General features: G+C 35.7%; 1 protein-coding gene across 1 annotated transcript in view; it reads left to right on the top strand.

Moving 5' to 3' along the window:
• KPNA5 (karyopherin subunit alpha 5) overlaps positions 1–20418 on the top strand; it is a gene marked incomplete at its 5' end in the record, with an annotated part of 34703 nt that extends 14285 nt beyond the window's left edge. The window contains 7 exons of the mRNA XM_081094887.1: positions 3907–4006; positions 7572–7735; positions 10246–10324; positions 12473–12598; positions 13492–13619; positions 16439–16617; positions 19790–20418. Of these exons, the coding sequence (XP_080951013.1) occupies positions 3907–4006; positions 7572–7735; positions 10246–10324; positions 12473–12598; positions 13492–13619; positions 16439–16617; positions 19790–19977 (964 nt within the window). The 3' untranslated portion in view covers positions 19978–20418. The remainder of the gene's footprint in view (positions 1–3906; positions 4007–7571; positions 7736–10245; positions 10325–12472; positions 12599–13491; positions 13620–16438; positions 16618–19789) is intronic.
• Between the last annotated feature and the right edge of the window lie 784 nt (positions 20419–21202).

Raw genomic sequence — 21202 nt, 5'->3', positions numbered from 1 at the left:
CTGATGGGCACTTAGGCTGTTTCCAAATCTTAGCTATTATAAATTGTGCTGCTATGAACATAGGGGTGCATATGTCCTTTCTGATTGGTGTTTCTGGTTTCTTGGGATATATTCCCAGAAGTGGGATTACTGGGTCGAATGGGAGTTCCATCTTAATTTTTTGAGGAATCTCCATATGGTTTTCCACAGTGGCTGCACCAGTCTGCATTCCCACCAGCAGTGCACGAGGGTTCCTTTTTTCTCCACATCCTATCCAGCACTTGTTGTTTGTTGATGATAGCCATTCTGACAGGTGTGAGGTGATACCTCATTGTTGTTTTGATTTGCATCTTTCAGATGGCTAGTGACTTTGAGCATGTTTTCTTATGTCTCTCGGTCTTCTATATGTTCTCTTTCAAAAAGTGTCTACTTGGGTCCTTTGCCCATTTTTTAATTGGATTGTTTATCTTCTTTTTGTTAAGTTGTATTTCTATGAGTTCCCTGTAAAATTTGGAGATTCAGCCTTTATCTGAGATAGCATTGGCAAATATGTTCTCCCACGCAGTGGGCTTTCTTGTTGTTTTGATGTTCTTTTGCTGTGCAGAAGCTTTTTATTTTGATGTAGTCCCATTTGTTTATTTTCTCCTTAGTTTACATTGTCCTAGGAGCTGTATCAGTAAAGATATTGCTATGATATTTGTCTGATATTTTGGTGCCATTGGATTCTTCTAAGATTTTTATGGTTTCCCGTCTTACATTTAAGTCCTTTAGCCATTTTGAGTTTATTTTTGTGTATGGTGTAAGTTGGTGATCTAGTTTCATCTTTTTGCATGTATCTGTCCAATTTTCCCAGCACCATTTATTGAAGAGGGTGTCTTGACTCCATTGTATGCTCTTGCCTCCTTTGTCAAATATTAATTGAGCATATTGGCTTGGGTCAATTTCTGGGTTCTCTGTTCTGTTCCACTGGTCTGCTAGTATATGTCTGTTCTTCTGCTGGTACCTGGCAATTTTGAGAACGATGGCTTTGTAATATAGCTTGATATCTTGTATTGTGATCCCTCCAACTTTGTTCTTTCTCAGGATTGCTGTGGCTATTTGGGGTCTTTTTTTATTCCAAATGAATTTTTGGAGAGTTTTTTCTAGGTTTGTGAAATATGCCATTGCTATTTTAATGGGGATTGCATTGAATCTATGAATTGCTTTGGGAAGTATGGACATTTTAATGATGTTGATTCTACCAATCCATGAACACAGTTCTTCCATTTGTTTATGTCTTCCTCTATCTCTTTTTTCAATGTCCTGTAGTTTTCCGAGTACAGGTCTTTTACATCCTTAGTTAAGTTTATTCCTAGGTATCTTAATTTTTTTGGTGCAATGGTAAATGGGATTTTTTTTTTAGGTTTTCTTTCTGTGAGTTCATTTTTGGTGTATAAAAAAACAATAGATTTCTGGGTGTTAATTTTGTATCCTGCTATATTGCCGAATTCATTTATTAAGTCTAGCAGTTTTTTGAAGGAATCTTTAGAGTTTTCTATGTACGATATCATGTCGTCTGTGAATAAGAACAGTTTTACTCCTTCTTTTCCAATTAGGATGCCTTTTATTTCTTCTTGTCTGATCGCTATGGCTAGCACTTCTAGTACTATGTCAAACAGGAGTGGTGAAAGTGGGCATCCCTATCTTGTTCCTGTTCTTAGGGGAAATGGTTTTAGTTTATGCCCATTGAGTATGATGTTGGCTGTGGGTTTGTCATATAAGGCTTTGTTATGTTGAGGTATGATCCTTCTATTCCCACTTTGCTGAGAGTTTTTTTTTATCAAGAAAGGTTGTTGGATTTTGTCAAATGCTTTTTCTGCATCGATTGATATGATTATGTGATTTTTGTCTCTTAATTTGTTTATGTGATGTATCACATTTATTGATTTGCGGATATTGTACCATCTTTGCATTCCCGGAATAAATCCCACTTGGTCATGGTGTATGATCTTTCTAATGTAATGCTGGATCTGATTTGTTAGAATTTTTTTTAAAAAATATATATTTTATTGATTTCAGAGAGGAAGGGAGAGGGAGAGAGAGATAGATACATTGGTCGGTTGCCTCATGTAAGCGCCCTGACTGGGGATCGAACCCAAAATCTGGGTATGTGCCTTTATTGGGAATTCAACCCTGGAGCCTTTGGTGCATAGGAAGGACACTCCAACTAAGCCACACTGGCTAGGGCTTTGATTATTTTCTTAATGCTTAATCTGGGAAATATAATTAACATTTTAAACTTATAATGACTTTGTTTGAATTAATACCAACTTAGTCTCAGTATTATATAAAAACTCCTATTCATCTCTGCCCTACTCCCTTTAAGTTGTTATTGTCACAAATTACATCATTATAAATTGTGTTCCCATTAATATAGATTTATCATTATTGCTTTATGTATTTGTCTTTAATTTGTATAGAAGTAAAGAAAAATTACAAACCAAAAATACAATAATACATCCTTTATGTTTATGTAATTCTTTTAAGTGTTCTTTATTTGGACTTATGGTTTTGAGCTATTGTTTATTGTCCTTTCATTTTGACCTAAATAACTTCTTTTTCTCTTGCAAAGCAGATCTACTAGTGATGAATTTCTTCAGCTTTTGTTTTTCTGAGTATCGTTTACTTTCTCCTTATTATTAAAAAATAATTTTGCTGGAGATAGCAATTCTTGGTTGACAGTTTTTTTCTTCTAGTATTTTAAATATGTAATTGCATTGCCTCTGACCTCTATGGTTTTTGTTTTATAATATATTTTTATTGATTTCAGAGAGGAAGAGAGATAGAAACATCAATGATGAGGGAGAATCATTGATTAGCTGCCTCCTGCATGCCCCACACTGGGGATTGAGCTGATGTCACTGCAGAATAGGGATTACAAAAACAGAATATATATAGGTCAACACTCAACCACTGAGCCACACTGGCCAGGCTGACCTCTGTGGTTTTTTATGAGAAATTAGCTGTTGATCTTAAGGAGAGAGTACCCAATTAGTCAAAACAAAGGCAAGTATCTTTCATTAGTTATTCAGGAAGCACCCAGACAGGTCAAAACAGGCAAGCACAATTCCTTAAAAACAAAGTCTCCATAGCTCCTTTTGGAACCAGGAACTCATAGTGGGAACTCCAGATTTTGTGTCCAAGGCTGCTGCCAGACTGGGGAGGGGGTTGGGTAGGGGTAAATTTTACTGCTAGAAAGCTCTCCTGCTACATTCCAGCTCTTTCCTGGTTAAAAGTTTTCTTGGTTATTGTAAACTTTTGACTGCCTTTGAGAGTTAGAATAAAGTTGATTTTGACAGGATTTGTAAGTTTTTTTCCATATTTCTGGGAAGGTATGGACCCCAGAGCTCCCTTCTCCACCATTTTTGCTGATGTCACTGCGGAATAGGGATTTTTTTGGAAAAGAAACACACACATACTTCTAGCAGCGGGGATATCAAAAATAGTAAGATGGACAATTTGTTAAAAAAGACACACACACACAGCAATATCTCTTCTCGACAGCTTATCTTCACTTAATTTGACCCCACATTCCTTGCTTATTGAATTTGTATAATGTATATTCATGGTTAAAAAAAGTAATCTAATACTCTTTTTAAAGTATAAAGAGACAAGTAAATTAATTTCCCATGGCATCATTTATTTTGAACATGTTTTATGTCTTATAAGAATCCACTTAGATCATAGATTCAAAAATTTAAAAATGGATGCTGTGTTTACTTTTGTTTCTGGAAATATAATGAATTTGAAAAACTACCTTTTCCTATTTTACCAGCTCATTTTAAAGTCCTTATAAAGTATATTCAGAATTTTTGTTATGATAAAAAATAGCTAAAGAGGAAAAATGAAAGTAAAGTGACAATTCCTTTTTTTTTTCCGCTTTGGCAGGTTATTAACAAATTCAAACAGACTTACAACAACCAGAAATGCTGTATGGGCCCTCTCAAATTTATGTAGAGGCAAAAACCCTCCTCCAAACTTTAGTAAGGTATGAGTGAAATACACAAATTAAGCAACTGTGTATATAAACTTTTAAGTCTCCTTTTAATAGATTTTTAGAGATTGAATGGAAATTATTTTTATTTTAATAACTATTTTTCTTATTGATTAAGCAATGTTTGCACATACACAAAATCAAGAGATATATAGTGAAAAGGAAGTTTTCCTTTCTGCCCCTCCCATACCCATGATTCCCTCTCCTCAGGCAACCACTGTCACTGACGTTTACGTATCTCAGAGTTGACTTTAGAAACCTTCTAGTCTAGTTGTCACTTAGGAAATTGGAGCCCCACACAAGATTAAGGTAATTCATTCAGGTCCACTGTTATAAAATTAAAGTAACTAGTCCAGAGTGGCTTGTGCTTTCACATTGTACTGTTGATGTGTTAGAATATCTTTTTCCATCTACTAATATTCTGCTAAAAGAATAGATCATTTATAAATTCCCAATCCCAGTTGTATTGTCTTCAGTAGGATGTTGTTAGAAAAGTAGAATGTGGGTAAATTTTTGGGATACCATTTTACTCCTTTTGAATTCCACATTTCATCTCAAAAAGTCGATTAAACAATTAGCTTTGATTATATATTTTTTCTTTCTTTTTTGTTTATCTTTATTGTTGAAAGTATTGCAGATGTCCCCTGTTATTTCCCCACTGACTCCCTCCTCCCTGCTCTCACTCCTTCCTCAGGCCTTCTCCACACTATTGTCTGTGTCCATGGGTTATGCATATATGCATGTAAGTTCTTTGGCTAATCTCCTCCTGCCCAACCCTCCCATTGAGATTCATCAACCCATTGCATACTTCCTTGTCTGGTTCTATTTTGTTCATCAGTTTCTTTGTTCATTAGATTCCAAATATAAGTGAGATCATGTGGCTTATTTAACTTAGCAAAATAGTACAACCACTATGAAAAACAATGTGGAGTTTCCTCAAAAAATAAAAAATGGAACTCCATTTGACCTAGTGATCCCACTTCTAGGACTATATTCTAAGAATCCCGAAACACCAACCACAAGGAATATATACACCCCTATGTTCATAGCAGTGTTATCTACAATAGCTAAGATCTGGAAGTAGTCCAAGTGCTCATCAATAGATGAATGGATATTTTTTCCATTGATTTTTAGAGTGGAAAGGAGGGAGGGACGGAGGGACGGAAGAAGGGAAGGGAGGGAGAGAGAGAGAAAGAGAAAGAGAAAGAGAAACATGGATGTGAGAGGGACATATTGATTGGTTGCATTCTGCAGGCTCCCTGACCAGGGCTGGGGATAGAACCTGCAAGCCAGGTACGTGCCCTTGACCTCAGTATCTAATAAGTGACCCTTTGGTGTGCGGGCTGATGCTCTAACCACTTAGCAACACCAACCAGGGCTCCTTTCCCTCTTTTAACTGCATGTATGGAGATGAAAAATACAAAGATCTGTGGTACATTTTGTACCACTGCCTTGATTTGTGCTAAGGTGCTGATAGTTTTACCCATCATTGCTTTTGTACCTTTAATGCAAATGTCAACAAAATGAAAAAGACCAGTTATGTGTTAGTATAATTGTGAAAAAATTTTTTGGCATAAAAGACCTCCAAATGTTGCAAGAATCCCTCAGGGGTTCATGGACCCCACTTTAAGACCTGGCCTACAACATCATGTAATATCTACTTGGCTAATTCCCTGTATTTCTCTGTATTTTCCTTGTTTGTGAGAAGATGGTGGAGCAGAATGTTTTTATTTTGTTCTCTAAAAATAGAAATATGTAGCACTTCATTGTTTTTTACATAACTAAAAGGATATATATCAGTTACACTAGTTTTTTTAATTTAAAAGTTCACAGTTGCTTTTAAGAACTGATTCTCACGTTTCTTTGTTCAAGGAAGAGGAGGTGGTTGGCAAGGGTGAAGGCATGATTGTTGGGGTAGGATCCAGTTGTGCAGATTCTATTTCCTAACTTACAGATGAACATGTCTGTTTTGTAAGTGAACTGATTTCTGTTCCTGGGCCCTAGGGTCATTTTTACAGGAAGGTCCCAGCAGGGAAGATAAGTGCTTTCAGAAGATTATAGTGTATGTACTGGCAATCTTTAAAATAGCGGTGAAGAGAACATCAATCTAAAATCTTAGAATGTGAAAAAGCTGTCATCACTTTTTATTTGTGGCATTTAACATAGAACTCTTACCTGAGAAGAGAGACTAAGAGATGTTAGGTTGCTGATTAAAAAATAAAAACCTTAAAGGAATATATAGGGTGTCCCAAAATTTATGCAAGAAGTAATTTTGATAGAAAACAGGTTTATAATTAAAAATTGTAAATTTTTTATTGATTCATAAAGTATACAGTATAGGGTTATGTATGGAATAGAACATCGGGTAAATGGACTCCACAGCTTTGCTGGCACATACGCAAAGCCATGGTCTTCATTGGTCTTCATTGTCCCTGCCCTTGGGCCATCGTTGGTACTTGGTAATGCTTATCAAATTGAAGGGATTGAAATCAAAGGGCAACAGATATTAGAATCTGATTCAATAAACCAAGTAAAATTAGGCTTTTATTTTGTTGTTGTTGTTAATGCTCACGCAAAATTCAAATCTTGCATGAATTTTGGGACACCCTATAGAATCAATACTGAGTGGCAATAAAAAAAATCAACATCTCAGTGCTTACTATATGCCAGGCATTGTTCTAAGATGCTACATGCATTCTTACTAATTTAACGATATTCTATTATCCTGGTTTATAAGTGAAGAATTCGGGGTTTAGAGATATGGGGTTATTTGCACATGGTCACCCAGCTAGTGAATAGTGTTTGAACCTAGGTCTCTCTAATTTGAGAGGAAGGATCATAGGATTTATTTAATTCAGCCTCTTTGTTTCACAGATTTGAAAACTGAGTCTCGGAGAGATGAAGTGACTTGCTCACCTCACAACTAATTAGTTTTAGTTTTATGCTAGCAGGATTAAAAATCTCTATTGTCTTATGTATTCTTTTAATTGAAGATTTAGGGTGTCAATACATTTAGGAAATGTAGTTTATTAGTGACTTCCATTAAAAGACCCTTCAGACTTCTTTTTGTGTTTTATACACTTTTACTTCTTAACTGATTATTATACGTACTTCCAATAATGTATATGTAGTAAGTAAAGTGGGATTCATTTAGGTTGGATCATATTCCGTGATCATTACATTAAAAACTTAACGGGAATATTTTTACTTCTCTCAGTTTTAGTGTGCCATTTTTGGGGTGTGTTTGTGTATGATTTAGACATAGACAGAGGATCCCAAATATGTATTTCATTATTTTAAAAAAACTTTAAATTATCATCTAGTGGCTTTTTATATAAGATTCAGTATAAGATTAATTCAGTATTAATTTATTCAGTATGAGATTAATAGGGGTCATAATCAGTGTCATGTTTATATTTGATAATAATTTTAAAACAATAGAATGTTTAATTTCTCTAGTATTAAATGTTAGTTTTAAAACAAATTTCTATATTTTTCTAAAGAAACTTGGTTTTAGGTAGAGAAAAATTTTAAATATTGCCTCTTTCTTCCCTAACAGGTTTCACCTTGCTTAAATGTTCTGTCACGATTGTTGTTTAGCAGTGACTCAGATGTATTAGCAGATGTGTGTTGGGCCCTTTCTTATCTCTCTGATGGACCCAATGATAAAATTCAAGCAGTCATCAATTCTGGAGTCTGTCGAAGATTGGTGGAACTTTTGATGTAACTATAATTTATAATTAATAATTACATGATTGTTAGTTTAGCAGTTAGATTAATGGCCTCTCAAACATCTCGAGAATCATATGGGAAGGGTTGAAAAGCTGCTATAACCCCACTTTGCAGAATAGCTATAATACTGAAAGTAGGCCCTTAAACTTGTGTCTTATATCCTCTAGTTGGGACTATTCATTTTGTTCATGAATTTCATTAGTTTTAAGCTCTTAATGAATGAGAGATACAAGTATGTATGAAATGCCTGTTACCTGCTAGAGTAAGATATTAATGAGTATAGGATGTAGTTCCTTCTCTCCCAGAATGAGTAATTTAGTTAATTGTTCATTACAATTATTAATCTGTGTAAAAGTGAAAATTATTTAGTATTTCACTTGTATTAAAGATAATATGTTTCTCTGTGCTGAGCTACTATTACTATCTTCTTTAAAAAGAACAGATTTTCGATACAAGGAAGTTAAAAACTTCTAAGAGAACTTATTTTAAAAAGGCATTATAATTTTTCATCCCTTTATTTTAAAACATGTATTATCTTCCTTCCTTTCTTCTGCAGTCAGAAAGCCACTAGGTAAGCCCAAACAAGGTAGATGGCAGGAAGAAGAGAGGTCTGAAAAGGGGTGTGGCTCCAACATGAAGAATGTGGGCAGGCAGGTCCAGTGGGGGGATCAGGGCCCATGCTTGAGGATGGCACCAACTAGAACGGAGCAGACAACTAGGCTGGAGCAGGTGGAAGCCAGCACCCTGTGGCATAGCAGCCTAACTGGATCAGAAGATGGGTCATACACAGGGGAATTCTGATAATAGGAACTATCGTATTCTCAGAGAATGGATTTATAAATATGGAAAGGAAAAAAAGCCAGAAAAATCTTGTGTGATACTAAATTAGAGTTGGAAATGGACTCTAATGTGAACTCATGGCTTTCAGCATTAAAGAGCTAGATCTAGAAACAAATATACTAATATATGTAATTTTGCGCGCGAGTGTGTGTGTGTGGGAGTGGGGGACGGTGTGCGCACTCGTGCATTTCTCTTAAAAGGGCTTGGGAGCTGTGACACATTTATACTTGTTAGCTGAGCACATCAAAGCCCAGGTTTTTAAACACTGCTCTTCATTAACAGGAACCAGGATTCTTGGAAAAATAGCTGATTCCAAGGCTGAGATTGATAAAAAATAAGATATACTCAGAAAGTAATGACTGCTCAAAGAATGAATAAATGTTAAAAGAACACAGAAGTCCACTTGAAGGGACTCCTACTGTTCAAACCTGGGATGATTTGAGCATTGAAATAAATTTATAGTAATATTAGAGGCCCGGTGCACAAAAATTTGTGCACTCCGGGGTGGGGGGGGGGGTCTCTCAGCCCGGCCTGTGCCCTCTCGCAGTCTGGGACCCCTCGGGGGATGTCCACTTGCTGGCTTAGGCCCGCTCCCTAGGGGATCAGGCCTAAGCTGGCAGTCAGACATCCCTCTGGCAGCCCGGGAGCCCTTGGGGGATATCCACTTGCCAGCGGGGAGCAGGCCTAAGCTGCAGTTGGACATCCTTAGCGCTGCTGAGGAGGCGGGAGAGGCTCCCGCCAACACCACTGTGCTGGCAGTCATCAGCCTGGCTTGTGGCTGAGCAGAGCTCCCCCTGTGGGAGCGTACTGACCACCAGGGGGCAGCTCCCGCATTGAGCGTCTGCCCCCTGGTGGTCAGTGTGTGTCATAGTGACCAGTCATTCCCAGTTGTTCTGCTGTTAGGGTCAATTTGCATATTACCCTTTTATTATATAGGATATTAGAACTTATTCAATAAAATAGGAGTCCATGAGTCCACACTAAAATAAGTACATAGGTCAATAGATATAGAAGGCATGTAGTTGGAATGATAGTATTAGAAAATCATCATTGGCAACAATACTAATAATTATTAATAATCCAGACACTAAGCTTCAACAGATGCTTAAACTATTGGTGAAAGTGGATTAAGGGATGGGATTTTATATAGCCTATAAGTATTTCCTCACAAAATGTGAATTATAAAAGGAAAAATAGTAATGTCAAAGTGGAGAATCTAACAGACACCATTTTAATTAAGCAAGCAGAGTTCAGTGCTACTATAATGGACAAAACAGATACCATATGCTATCCAAAATTATGTAATAAAAAGACTGTAGCATTTGTGTTATCCCAGCCAAAGTATATACCTTGTGTCTTAATCATGAGGAAACATTGGACAAAACCAAATAACTGCCTTTTTTTCATAAAAAAGTCAAGATCAAGAAAATCAAGGAAAAATTAAGTAATTGTTTTGAATTAAAGGAGATTGACAGCTGGGTGCACCACATGATTCTAGATTAGATTCTTTATTATGGAGATAATTATGGGATAATTAGTGAAACTTGAGTGGATTCTCTGGGTAAAGAATATATGGGATTTTTTTTGGGTACTATTTTTACAAATTCCTGTAAATTTTAAATTCCTATGTAGTGTGTAAGTTAATATTTTTATTATTTTAGGCACAATGATTATAAAGTTGTATCACCTGCATTAAGAGCAGTTGGTAATATTGTGACTGGTGATGATATTCAAACACAGGTGAGTTCAGACTTTTTAATAGGATAAACTAACATAATTATATAGGCATCTATAATGTAAGCATATTCTTGATAATAAGTGATCAGACTCAAATACACCTATGTGAAAGTACTATCCTAGAGCTATATCAATATGAAGAAGTACATGATAGGAGTTAGGCCAGGGATCCTCAAACTTTTTAAACATGGGGCCAGTTCACTGTCCCTCAGACCGTTGGAGGGCCGGACTATAGTTTTAAAAAAAACTATGAACAAATTCCTATGCACACTGCACATATCTTATTTTGAAGTAAAAAAACAAAACGGGAACAAATACAATATTTGTATTTGCATGTGGCCCGTGGGTCATAGTTTGAGGACCCCTGAGTTAGGCTCTTGAGAGATTTGCAATTCAATTGGAGAGAAAAATATATATTAAAACGACATAAATTACCCTAGGTAGTATATGTTTTCTGAGAGCTGATTGATCAATAAATGCTATAAAAGTTTAAAGAAGAAATCAGTGCACTAAGAAATCATAATAGATTCCACAAAGGAGTTGGAATGAAAGCTAAATCTTAAAAGTAGAGGACATAAGTAGACGAGAAGAGATTTATGTGCCAGACATGTATGGAGGTATGTTTAAGAGGCATTAAACTTGATTGGAGAAGAAACTGTTAGTGAGAGGATGATTGATTATAAATAAGTTAGAAGTGGGGTTAGAAATGAAATGGCCTTTTATAGTAGACTAGAAGCCCAGTGCACAAAATTTGTGCATGGGTAGGGTCCCTAGGCCTGGCCAGTGATCAGGGCCGATCGGGGCCTTCCAGCTGCCGGCCAGGGCCTTCCTTTGTTCCACACCACCCACTGGTGGTCAGCGCATGTCATAGCAAGCAGTCAAACTCCCAGTCAGTTGAACTCCGGAAGGGACAATTTGCATATTAGCCTTTTATTATTGAAGACCTAGGTTATGAGAATGAAAAGAAAGACAACAAGGAAACACTTTCTGAATTGGTAATTAACTATGTGTGTGAGATATCAAAAAAGGTGTTATATCAAGAGTGACATCAGATCTGGTATAGATAGTCTTTCTATAAACTTCAGCTCTGTAACACATTATATTCTGTTTTGTTTGCCACCATATAGTAAACTTTTTATTCTAATCTATGTGTTTTGTTTTCATTTTAATCCTTAAAAGTTCTATTTATATACCTTAATTATGAAATAATTGATCCTTAGTAATTGATAGTTATTAAGGAATATAAAAGAACAAAGCAGAATATACTTCTTTACAAAAGAAAAGTGTAATAGTAAAATTTTTAAAATATATTTTTATTGATTTCAGAGAGGAAGGGAGAGGGAGAGAGAGAGAAACATCAATGATAAGAGAGAATCATTGGTCTGCTGCCTCCTGCATGCATGCCCCCTACTGGGGATTGAGCCCACAACTGAAGTATGTGCCCTTGATGGGAATAGAAACTGGGACCCTTTAGTCTGTGGGCCGATGCTCTATCCACTGAGAAAACTGGCCAGGGCTGTTTATTGACTTTAGAGAGAGGTGAAGGGAGAGAGAGAAATATCTGTGTGAGAGAGAGCATTGATTGGTTGCCTTCTGTACATGTCCTGATCGTGAATCAAACCTAAAACCTTTCAGTATGCAGAATGATGCTCCAACCGAGTCACCCTGGCAAGGATGGAACAGTAAAATTTTTAATGAAAATAATAGACTTATTTCTACATGTTAAGGTTTCTTAACAGTTATGGAATTAGTTACTTTCAAGCTGTTTGGTGTGTGTGTGTGTGTGTGTGTGTGTGTGTGTGTGTGTGTGTGCGTGCGCGTTTTCCCCATCAATTCATTTGGCAAAACTAGAGGATGGATCCTAACCAGTCGCTATATTGTCTTCAAATAGTTATTTCAGTTAAACTCTGAGTGCATTTATAAACTTGATGGACATAATTCTGAGTGCATTTTACTACACCAACACTAGAAAGGTTTTGGCAAAGTGGGACGGTAGAAGACAGCAAGTGCCTAAGTTTTACTTTGAGAGGAACTTTTTTCTTAAGTTTTCAGAATGGTTTTTGTATTTCTAAATAATTCATGAGTATATTTTTGTTTAGTTTAGTTTTTTATTTTCTATAAAACTGTTTCCATTTCTAACTTTTGTTTTAGGTAATTTTGAATTGCTCTGCATTACCCTGTCTCTTACACTTACTGAGTAGCCCAAAGGAGTCAATCAGAAAAGAAGCCTGCTGGACTGTTTCTAACATTACTGCTGGAAATAGAGCTCAGATTCAGGTAAGTGCCTTTCAGATATGAGAAAAACAGGAAGATCTCAGAAGTTAGTTTGGAAAAAAAGTCAACATTTTATCAGTGATGTATTTTAGTGAGTTACTGAAAAAGATTATTGAAAAGTATTTGAAAATTATTTTAAAGAACAGCCTTTCCTCCTCTAAAATACTTACTTATAGTATTCTAAAGAGGAATAGCAATTATATATATACATATGCATATGCATATACAGTTATGTGTAAATGTGGTTGTCTCCCACATGTTCCCGACATAATGGTTAGGCTTTAAAAAGGGATTGCTTTTGTTAATTTTAAAAAAGTTAGACAATGATCTCAAAACTGTTAAATAATGATCTATTAGGGCCCCATTAAACGCTTCAGTCAGTAATTACCTGATTCATCATCTGCCTTATGTTTTATCATATTTAAAATTTACATTCTTGCTAATATATTCTCCAGTCTTTGTTTTGTTTTGTTTTTCTGTTAATTCTCACCAGAGGATATTTTTCCATTGATTTTAGAAAGAGTGGAAGGCAGGAGGAGAGAATGAGAGAGAGAAACACATTGATGTGAGAGAGACACATCAATTGGTTGTCTCCCACATGTGCCCAACCAGGGTCAGGAATCGAGCCTGCAACTGAGGTATGTGCTCTTGACCGGAGTCAAACCTGGGATCTTTCAGCCTTAGGGCTGGTGCTCTACCCACTGAACCAAACCGGCTAGGGCTTTATTCTCCAGTCTTAAAAAGAAAGTAAGTAAACTTTTGTTGAAAGATTAGAAATAAAATATTTCCAAAAAGCCTGCCATTTTAAAGCCATTGAGTTTCAAGATTCCTCTTCTTACTAATATATTTAAAACTATATTTGCATTGATTTTGCTATAACAATTTTTTCTCTTCAGTCAGTTATAGATGCAAATATTTTTCCTGTTTTGATTGAGATTCTTCAGAAAGCAGAGTTTCGCACCAGAAAAGAAGCAGCTTGGGCTATAACTAATGCAACATCAGGAGGCACTCCAGAACAAATAAAGTATGATACAGATTTTTAAAAATTGTTTTTTAAATATAAATGAGATATTTACAAATTTAAAAAATACATACTTTTTCTTTGTTTATAAAACTAAAACATTATTTCTGTCTATTTAATAAGAATTTGTAATGTGAAAATATAGCATTTGTTATATCAGTTATTTATTTATAGTGGTTTTAATTTTTTCATATAAAGTATGATTAACATCATTCTTGTCAGACTATGAAAAATCAGTATTTAAAAAGCTGAAAAATATAGTCTATGTTAATTTGCCAAATATACTGACATGGGCATTATATTTATCTTAGATCATTAAAGTCATATACATGTAACTTTATTATATAGAAATGGCTAATTTAAATATCTACTTATTTAAACTATAATTGAAATAGGAAATAGACATTTGTTTATATAATAATGCTCTTCCAATCACTGTTAGCCCTACCTGTAGATTGGATCTTTTATTTTTCTATAGTAGTTTTCTTCTTCATGGAAGCTTTTTAAATCTAGCCCTTTTATTGTTTATTTGCTTCTTTCTTTTACTAATAATACAAATGGTAGGTACATGGCCTTTGAAATCAGCCTGTCTTCAAATCCTGCTTCTTCAGAAAAGTTGTGACCTTGATAAAGTCATTTAACTTTTCTGATCCACAATTTCTTCATTTTTATTTTATTTTTTTTTAATATATTTTTATTGATTTTTTTTACAGAGAGGAAGGGAGAGGGATAGAGAGTTAGAAACATCGATGAGAGAGAAACATCGACCAGCTGCCTCCTGCACACCTCCCACTGGGGATGTGCCCGCAACCAAGGTACATGCCCTTGACCGGAATCGAACCCGGGACCCTTCAGTCCGCAGGCCAATGCTCTATCCACCGAGCTAAACCGGTTTTGGCAATTTCTTCATTTTTAAAATGGGTTTAGTAATGGATAGTATCTTATAGTAGTATCTTGACAATTAAATACAGTTTATACATTTAAAGTGCTTAGCGAGGTACCTAAACATGTTCTGTACTAAAATTAGCTGCTATTATTATTTGTATTAATCATAACTTTTATTATCAGGTTGATTTCTAAGTCTCTTTTCATCTTGTGCTTTTATTTTCCCCCTCCCGCCCCCTCCCCCCCCCCCCCCCCCACGCATAGCAAAGTTCCACTTTGCACCTGTATGAAAGCCTGACTTCCTACAGACTCTTCTTGTTCTGAGGATCCCTCCAAGAAACTCAGGACTTTTTAAGTTTGCGAAGTGACTGTTTAGAAAGTATTTTCTAATGAGTATTTGATTTGTTTCTTAATTTATAAAAGAAGTCAGGCTACTATGCTATTTTACAAATCACAAGATTTTGAAGTCTACCTATTGGGAGATCATTGTTTAATATTGCCTTCTCTCCTGCTCTCTCAGATTCCTATCTCTATATGTTAATGACATTCTTCTCTGCTTTTTATTTTCCATTCCACCTATTTGCTTTAATCAATATTTTCACTTCATTTGTATCATGAATACAAGAAGTAATAAAACAAGACCTTTCTTTTGTTCTGGCTTGTATTTTTTTTTTAATGCTAATATGATTTTTATGTGCTTTGGGACCCAAAGTTAGTTTGTCCACCTCAAACAGTTGTATTTTTAAAATATATATATTTTTACCATTATGTCTATTCTATTTATTATTCCCTAAATTTATTAGTATAAGTCAAGTATCTAAACGGAGATTATTATTTTTCTAACCATTTCACCATTTCATTTAGTCTACATATATGGGAAGAGGTCTCTTGATCTCAGATTAGGTTTAATGTACATACTGCTGATACTGTGGTGTGTTTAATGTTGCCAGTTGTGTTCAATCATTTCAGTTATTGAGCACCAGGTGCTTTCACGTCTTTTATCTCCTTTTACTTCATAATTCTGTGAGATAGTTATTCATTCAACAAATATATTTGATGGGTTACAATATAGTATATGGCAAGTGAGTGCTCCAGTAAAGGTATGTACACTTTTAAAAAAAGGATTGAAACTAACTTTTATTGAATGCCTACTGTATTCTCATAGCAGCCCTCTGAGTTTGGTACTGTTGTTATCCCCATTTTAAGATGGAGAAACTGAGGCCCAGAGCAGTTAGTCAAGTCACACATAAGGAGTGAAATTGGGATTTGAAACCATGCAGTCTGACTTCAGAGCATGTTTATTTTTTTTATCTTTTATGTTTAAATGGACTATTTGTCAAGTCAACAAATCAGTTACTTGATTTACATTATAGAAAATGGAAAAAGAGCTAACAGGAACCAGAAAAGAACAAAGCATTATAATAATGATTTCGTGAACATTATTTATTAAAATTATTCACAACATGGCCCGTTTTGCTCCTAGAAGGCTTCTATGCTTCTGAAACAAAACATGTGTTTCAGAACATTAGCTATGATTATATTTGTGGGAAACTTCCTGAAATTTTTTTTAGATGCCCCTCCTCCCTCTCATTTCTACCTATCACCTCATATGACCCCTTAAAAACATAGGCCCACCCTTAAAAACAAACAAGCCTCTAACCCACTTAGTGTTGATGTGCCAGATTATGTCTATTTTTGTAATATTTGTAATACCATTTATTGTTAATTATGAGAACAGGAGAGTAAAAACATATTTTCAGGTTTCTGTGTAAGTGAATATTTAATTGTTTTTAATTTTTGAGTTAACAGGGATACTTTACTTAATTGTTTATATAACATTTCACTAAAGAATATTTTCATGTTGTTGTCATAAATAATATTTAAGTCTTTTTCAATGTTATTTCTCCCCACCTTTTTTTTTTTTAATTACTCTGAAGGTATTTGGTAGCCTTAGGCTGCATTAAACCACTTTGTGACCTATTGACTGTTATGGACTCTAAGATAGTCCAAGTGGCTTTAAATGGACTTGAAAATATTTTACGTCTTGGAGAACAAGAATCTAAGCAGAATGGGATGGGTATTAATCCATACTGTGCTCTCATTGAAGAAGCATATGGTAAGCAGTCAGTTAAAAACATAATTACATTGATGTGATTGCAGTGCACATGTAGATTTGTGTTCCACGTTTTAACATTTTGGGGAAATTTTATATTTCTACATAACATCACTTTTAATAGCCACATAATGTTATATTGAGTGAAGATTGCAGGTCGCTTTAGCCATGTTGAGTGCAGTTTTAGCCATATTCTTGCGGTTGATCCCTAGTTTGTTTCCGTTTTCTTTACCACTTTACATATGCTAAAATAAGCATCTTACCAAATATAATTTTTTCTGTTGAAATAATATTTTGGGATGAATTTTTAGGAATGCTATTGCTGAGTTCTACGCATAGACTTCTTTTTAAGCTTTTGATATGTTTTCTATTTTGCTTTCCAAAGGTATGTTACATGGTGGTGTCACTGGCATTGTATGAATCTACTCTACAACATCTTGTTTTGTTGATTTTGCTGATTTAGCAGATGTAGAATGGTATCAATAAGTTACTTTTATGTGTCTTTTGTTTTATTTCATGTATAAGCTGGTGTGTATTGTCCATGTATTGATGTATTTATTCATCCGAATTGCATGTTTATTATACTTTGTCCAATTACCCATATGTCTCTCCTTTGCTAAAAATTTGAATTAATTTTATTTTACAGTTGTTTACTTAAATATGGCTCTTCTCTAATTTTTTACCTTTTTATTTTAATAAGACAAATCATGTTCATTTGTATTTAATAAATGACTCAATCTAATCTTTTATTCCTTCAACATTTACCAAAGTCATTGCCCCTACAGAGATTTGGTGATTTTTTTTTTTTTTTTTTACTAATTAAATATTTCTTTTTTAAAATTAATTTTTAGAGAGAGAGGTAGGGAGAGGGAGAATGAGAGAAATATTGATGTGAGAGCAAAACATCAGTTGTGAGAACAAAACAAGGATCAGCTGTCTCCTGCGCACTGCCTACCTGGGATGGAGCCCACAACCTCAGGCATGTGCCTTAACCAGGAATGGAACCAGCAACCTTTTGGTCCACAGGATGGCGTCCAAGCAACTGATCCACGCCTGCCAGGGCTTGGCTAGATATTTCTGATTGGCCTCATTTACCTTAACATTTAACTTAACTTACATGAACTCACATGGAATCTATTTTAGGATAAGGAATAAATCTAAGTTGATTATTTTCCTTTTAATATATTTCTATTAAATATTCACTTCTGTCTTAAGTATTGTATGGTGATTATATTATATGGTGATTCAAGTGTTTATTTATGACTAGAGGCCCGGTGCACAAAAATTTGTGCTCTTGGGGGGGTCCCTCAGCTCGGCCTGTGCCCTCTCGCAGTCTGGGACCCCTCGGGGATGTCCACCTGCTGGCTTAGGCCTGCTCCCCGGGGGATCAGGCCTAAGCTGGCAGTCAGACATCCCTCTGGCAGCCCGGGAGTCCTCAGGGGATGTCCACTTGCCAGCGGGGAGCAGGCCTAAGCTGCAGTCGGACATCCTTAGCGCTGCTGAGGGGGCGGGAGAGGCTCCTGCCACCACCGCTGTGCTTACAGCTGTCAGCCTGGCTTGTGGCTGAGCAGAGCTCCCCCTGTGGGAGCGCACTGACCACCAGTGGGCAGCTTCTCCATTGCGCAATCTGCCCCCTGGTGGTCAGTGTGTGTCATAGTGACCAGTCATTCCCAGTTGTTCTGCTGTTAGGGTCAATTTGCATGTTACCCTTTTATTATATAGGATTTTATTTTTTAATGCTCACCCGAGGATATTTTTCCAGAGAGTGGAAAAGAGAGGGAAAGACAGAGAGATACATTGATGTGATCGATTGGTTGCCTCCTGCATGTACCCTGACCAGGGCCCAGGCTGGGGAGGAGCCTGCAACCAAGGCAGGTGCCCTTGACTGGAATCAAACCTGGGACCCTTTGGTCCACAGGCTGATGCTCTATCCACTGAGGCAAAACCGCTATGGCTTAGCTTTTTTTTTTTTTTTAATGACTAGAGGCCCAGTGCACAGATTCGTGCACCAGTGGGATCCTTTGCCCTGGCCTGCAGGGATCGGGCTGAAACCAGCTATCCAACATCCCCAGAGGGGTCCCGGGTTGCCAGAGGGTGTAGGCCAGGCCGAGGGACCCCACCGGTGCATGATTGGGGCTGAGGAGGGACCGAAGGAGGGCTCCAGGGAGTGTCCGGCTCATCTCGCCCTGTCCGGCTCATCTTGCCCAGTCCCGATTGGCTGGACCCCAGCAACAAGCTAACCTACCAGTCAGAGCGTCTGCCCCCTGGTGGTCAGTGTGCATCATAGCGACTTGTTGAAAGATCAAACAAATGGTCAGACACTTAGTATATTAGGCTTTTATTATATAGGATTCTTAAACCAAACCTGGGATATTAATTTTTATTTCAGTTTATATAATGTGATTGGTTAAGACATTACATAATTATAAAATATTAATCACTGATTTAAGAATATTTCTTTACTACAGTCATTATTTTGGCTCCAAATTATGGAAGATTTTGGGCTATTCTATGTTTGTATATAGATATGGCTACTTTGCTAATTCTTTCAATCCTGCAATTGGATAAGTGAAGAGGTTTGTCTAATTAAATAAATATTTTCAGCATTACCCAGACCTATGTGTAGATTTCTTTTTCTTGTGAGCTATAGATTCTCTTATCAAAATGGTCTTTTTCAGTTTCATTTATTTAGGTTGTAAATTATACAGTAGCTACATTGGATTTACAAATAGTACTCATTTATTATATATTGATACTCTCTGGTTCATTCTGTGCAAGAATGTGTGTTTGCACACATTCTACTTTTTTTGTTTGTTTTGTTGCTTTTCATTTTTGTGCTTTCCATTTAGCATAATTACTCTGGAAAAGACCTGTGGATAACCTAAAACTGTCATTTTAAGATTGAGAAACTAAAGTAGAGCGTGACTAAACTTATTTGGACACAATCACAAAGCAGAAAGGAGTCTGTGATCTTACCCTCAGGCCTGTGTTACTTTCTCTTAGCACACTGCTCCATACTCTCATTTTTAAGTAAAAAGCATAAGTGTTGGCTATCAGTAAGTGCAAAAATTAGATAAAAATAAGTCCCATTACCAGTTATTTGATTGGTTATTTTGGTTTAAATATATGTTGAAACTTGAGTAACAATTTTATGTATATATGCTTTGAATAACAGGTCTAGATAAAATTGAATTTCTACAAAGCCATGAAAATCAAGAAATTTACCAAAAGGCCTTTGATCTGATTGAACATTACTTTGGTGAAGAAGACGACGACCCCACCATTGTACCTCAGGTGGATGAAAACCAGCAACAGTTTGTATTTCAGCAGCAGGAAGCACCAATGGAAGGGTTTCAACTTTAACTTGGTGGAGGAAAAAATTAACGGCTAAAAAGGGTAGCTTCCGATAGCTCCTCTTTGTTACCATGTCAGTAGGAATGTTTGATATGTTCTTATGTAGAACGGAAAAGGAGTTGATGCACTTTTAAAAGCAAACAAAACAAAAGTTTCTAGTCAGCTGCAACCTCTCAGTATAGTTTTGTTTTTATTTTGCTGTGCCTGTATATATGTATTTTATTGTTTTATCTGTTCCTTAATCTATTCATGAGCAATTAAATACATTATGAAGTTATTTAATAACTTAAGCTTGAAAAGGAGAACTTTGGTAAGGTATTACATATGGTTCTGAATTTTTTTTCTAGCATTCTTGAAAACTGCATATTAGCAGTCCAGGTAGTTAGAATTGCATTGTGGCAGCAAGTCTGACAGGCCCAATCTCTACTAAATCTACCTCTATCTTGAAGCAAAAACATGTCAGAAGCATTAGTATAAAAGCTAAATTAAAATGTGAAAATGATCTATTACCTTAAATTATAAATCACTGTGCTGGAGGTTATACTTTGCAAAAATAAATTGCAACAGAAAAAGCTGTAACATTTATTTATAAAACACAAGAAATATTGATAATTAAAATGTGGCAATTGTGGAGAGAAGCTGTTCTTCATGTTGAACACATTAAAATGATGACACATTAAATATTTGTGTTTTTAACATATAAATGCTATTGTATTAGCATATTTTGTATTTTGACCAAATATGCTACCATTTTTGAAATAATGTCTTATAATTTTTCACTCTTTATTTAAAAAAGCATAATTTTAAGGAATGCCAGCATCAGTCTAAAGTAGTGCTGATAGCAAAAATAATACTATATATTCTTTCTCTGATTTTTCACAGCAGTAATTGAAGTTTCATTTTCTGTGTATTAGTGAATTTAGGTACTTGAATGGCAAAATTATCCTGAAGAAGTCACCTTGATATGTGCTAGTCAATATACTTAATGTTTGGACACGAAAAGATGATATTTATGAAAATTGATAAGGATTCTTTAATATAGTTGAAATCTGCATTAGGATATTTTTAATATTCAGAGTTTCATACTGCTGTGTTATCAATCAGTGTATTACATTTCATTTATATCAGATTGGTCAATATAATGTGTGTTTCATGTATTAAAGGCAAAACCTCTTCAAACTGAAACTTTTAAAAAAGTTTCAACAGAAAAGTTATATATATTTATGTGTGGATA

This window comes from Myotis nattereri (assembly GCF_964212035.1).
Source record: "Myotis nattereri genome assembly, chromosome: 6".
Lineage (NCBI taxonomy): Eukaryota > Metazoa > Chordata > Mammalia > Chiroptera > Vespertilionidae > Myotis > Myotis nattereri.
The sequence above is the reverse complement of the archived record's forward strand: the minus strand, read 5'-3'. Positions and strand labels throughout refer to the sequence as shown.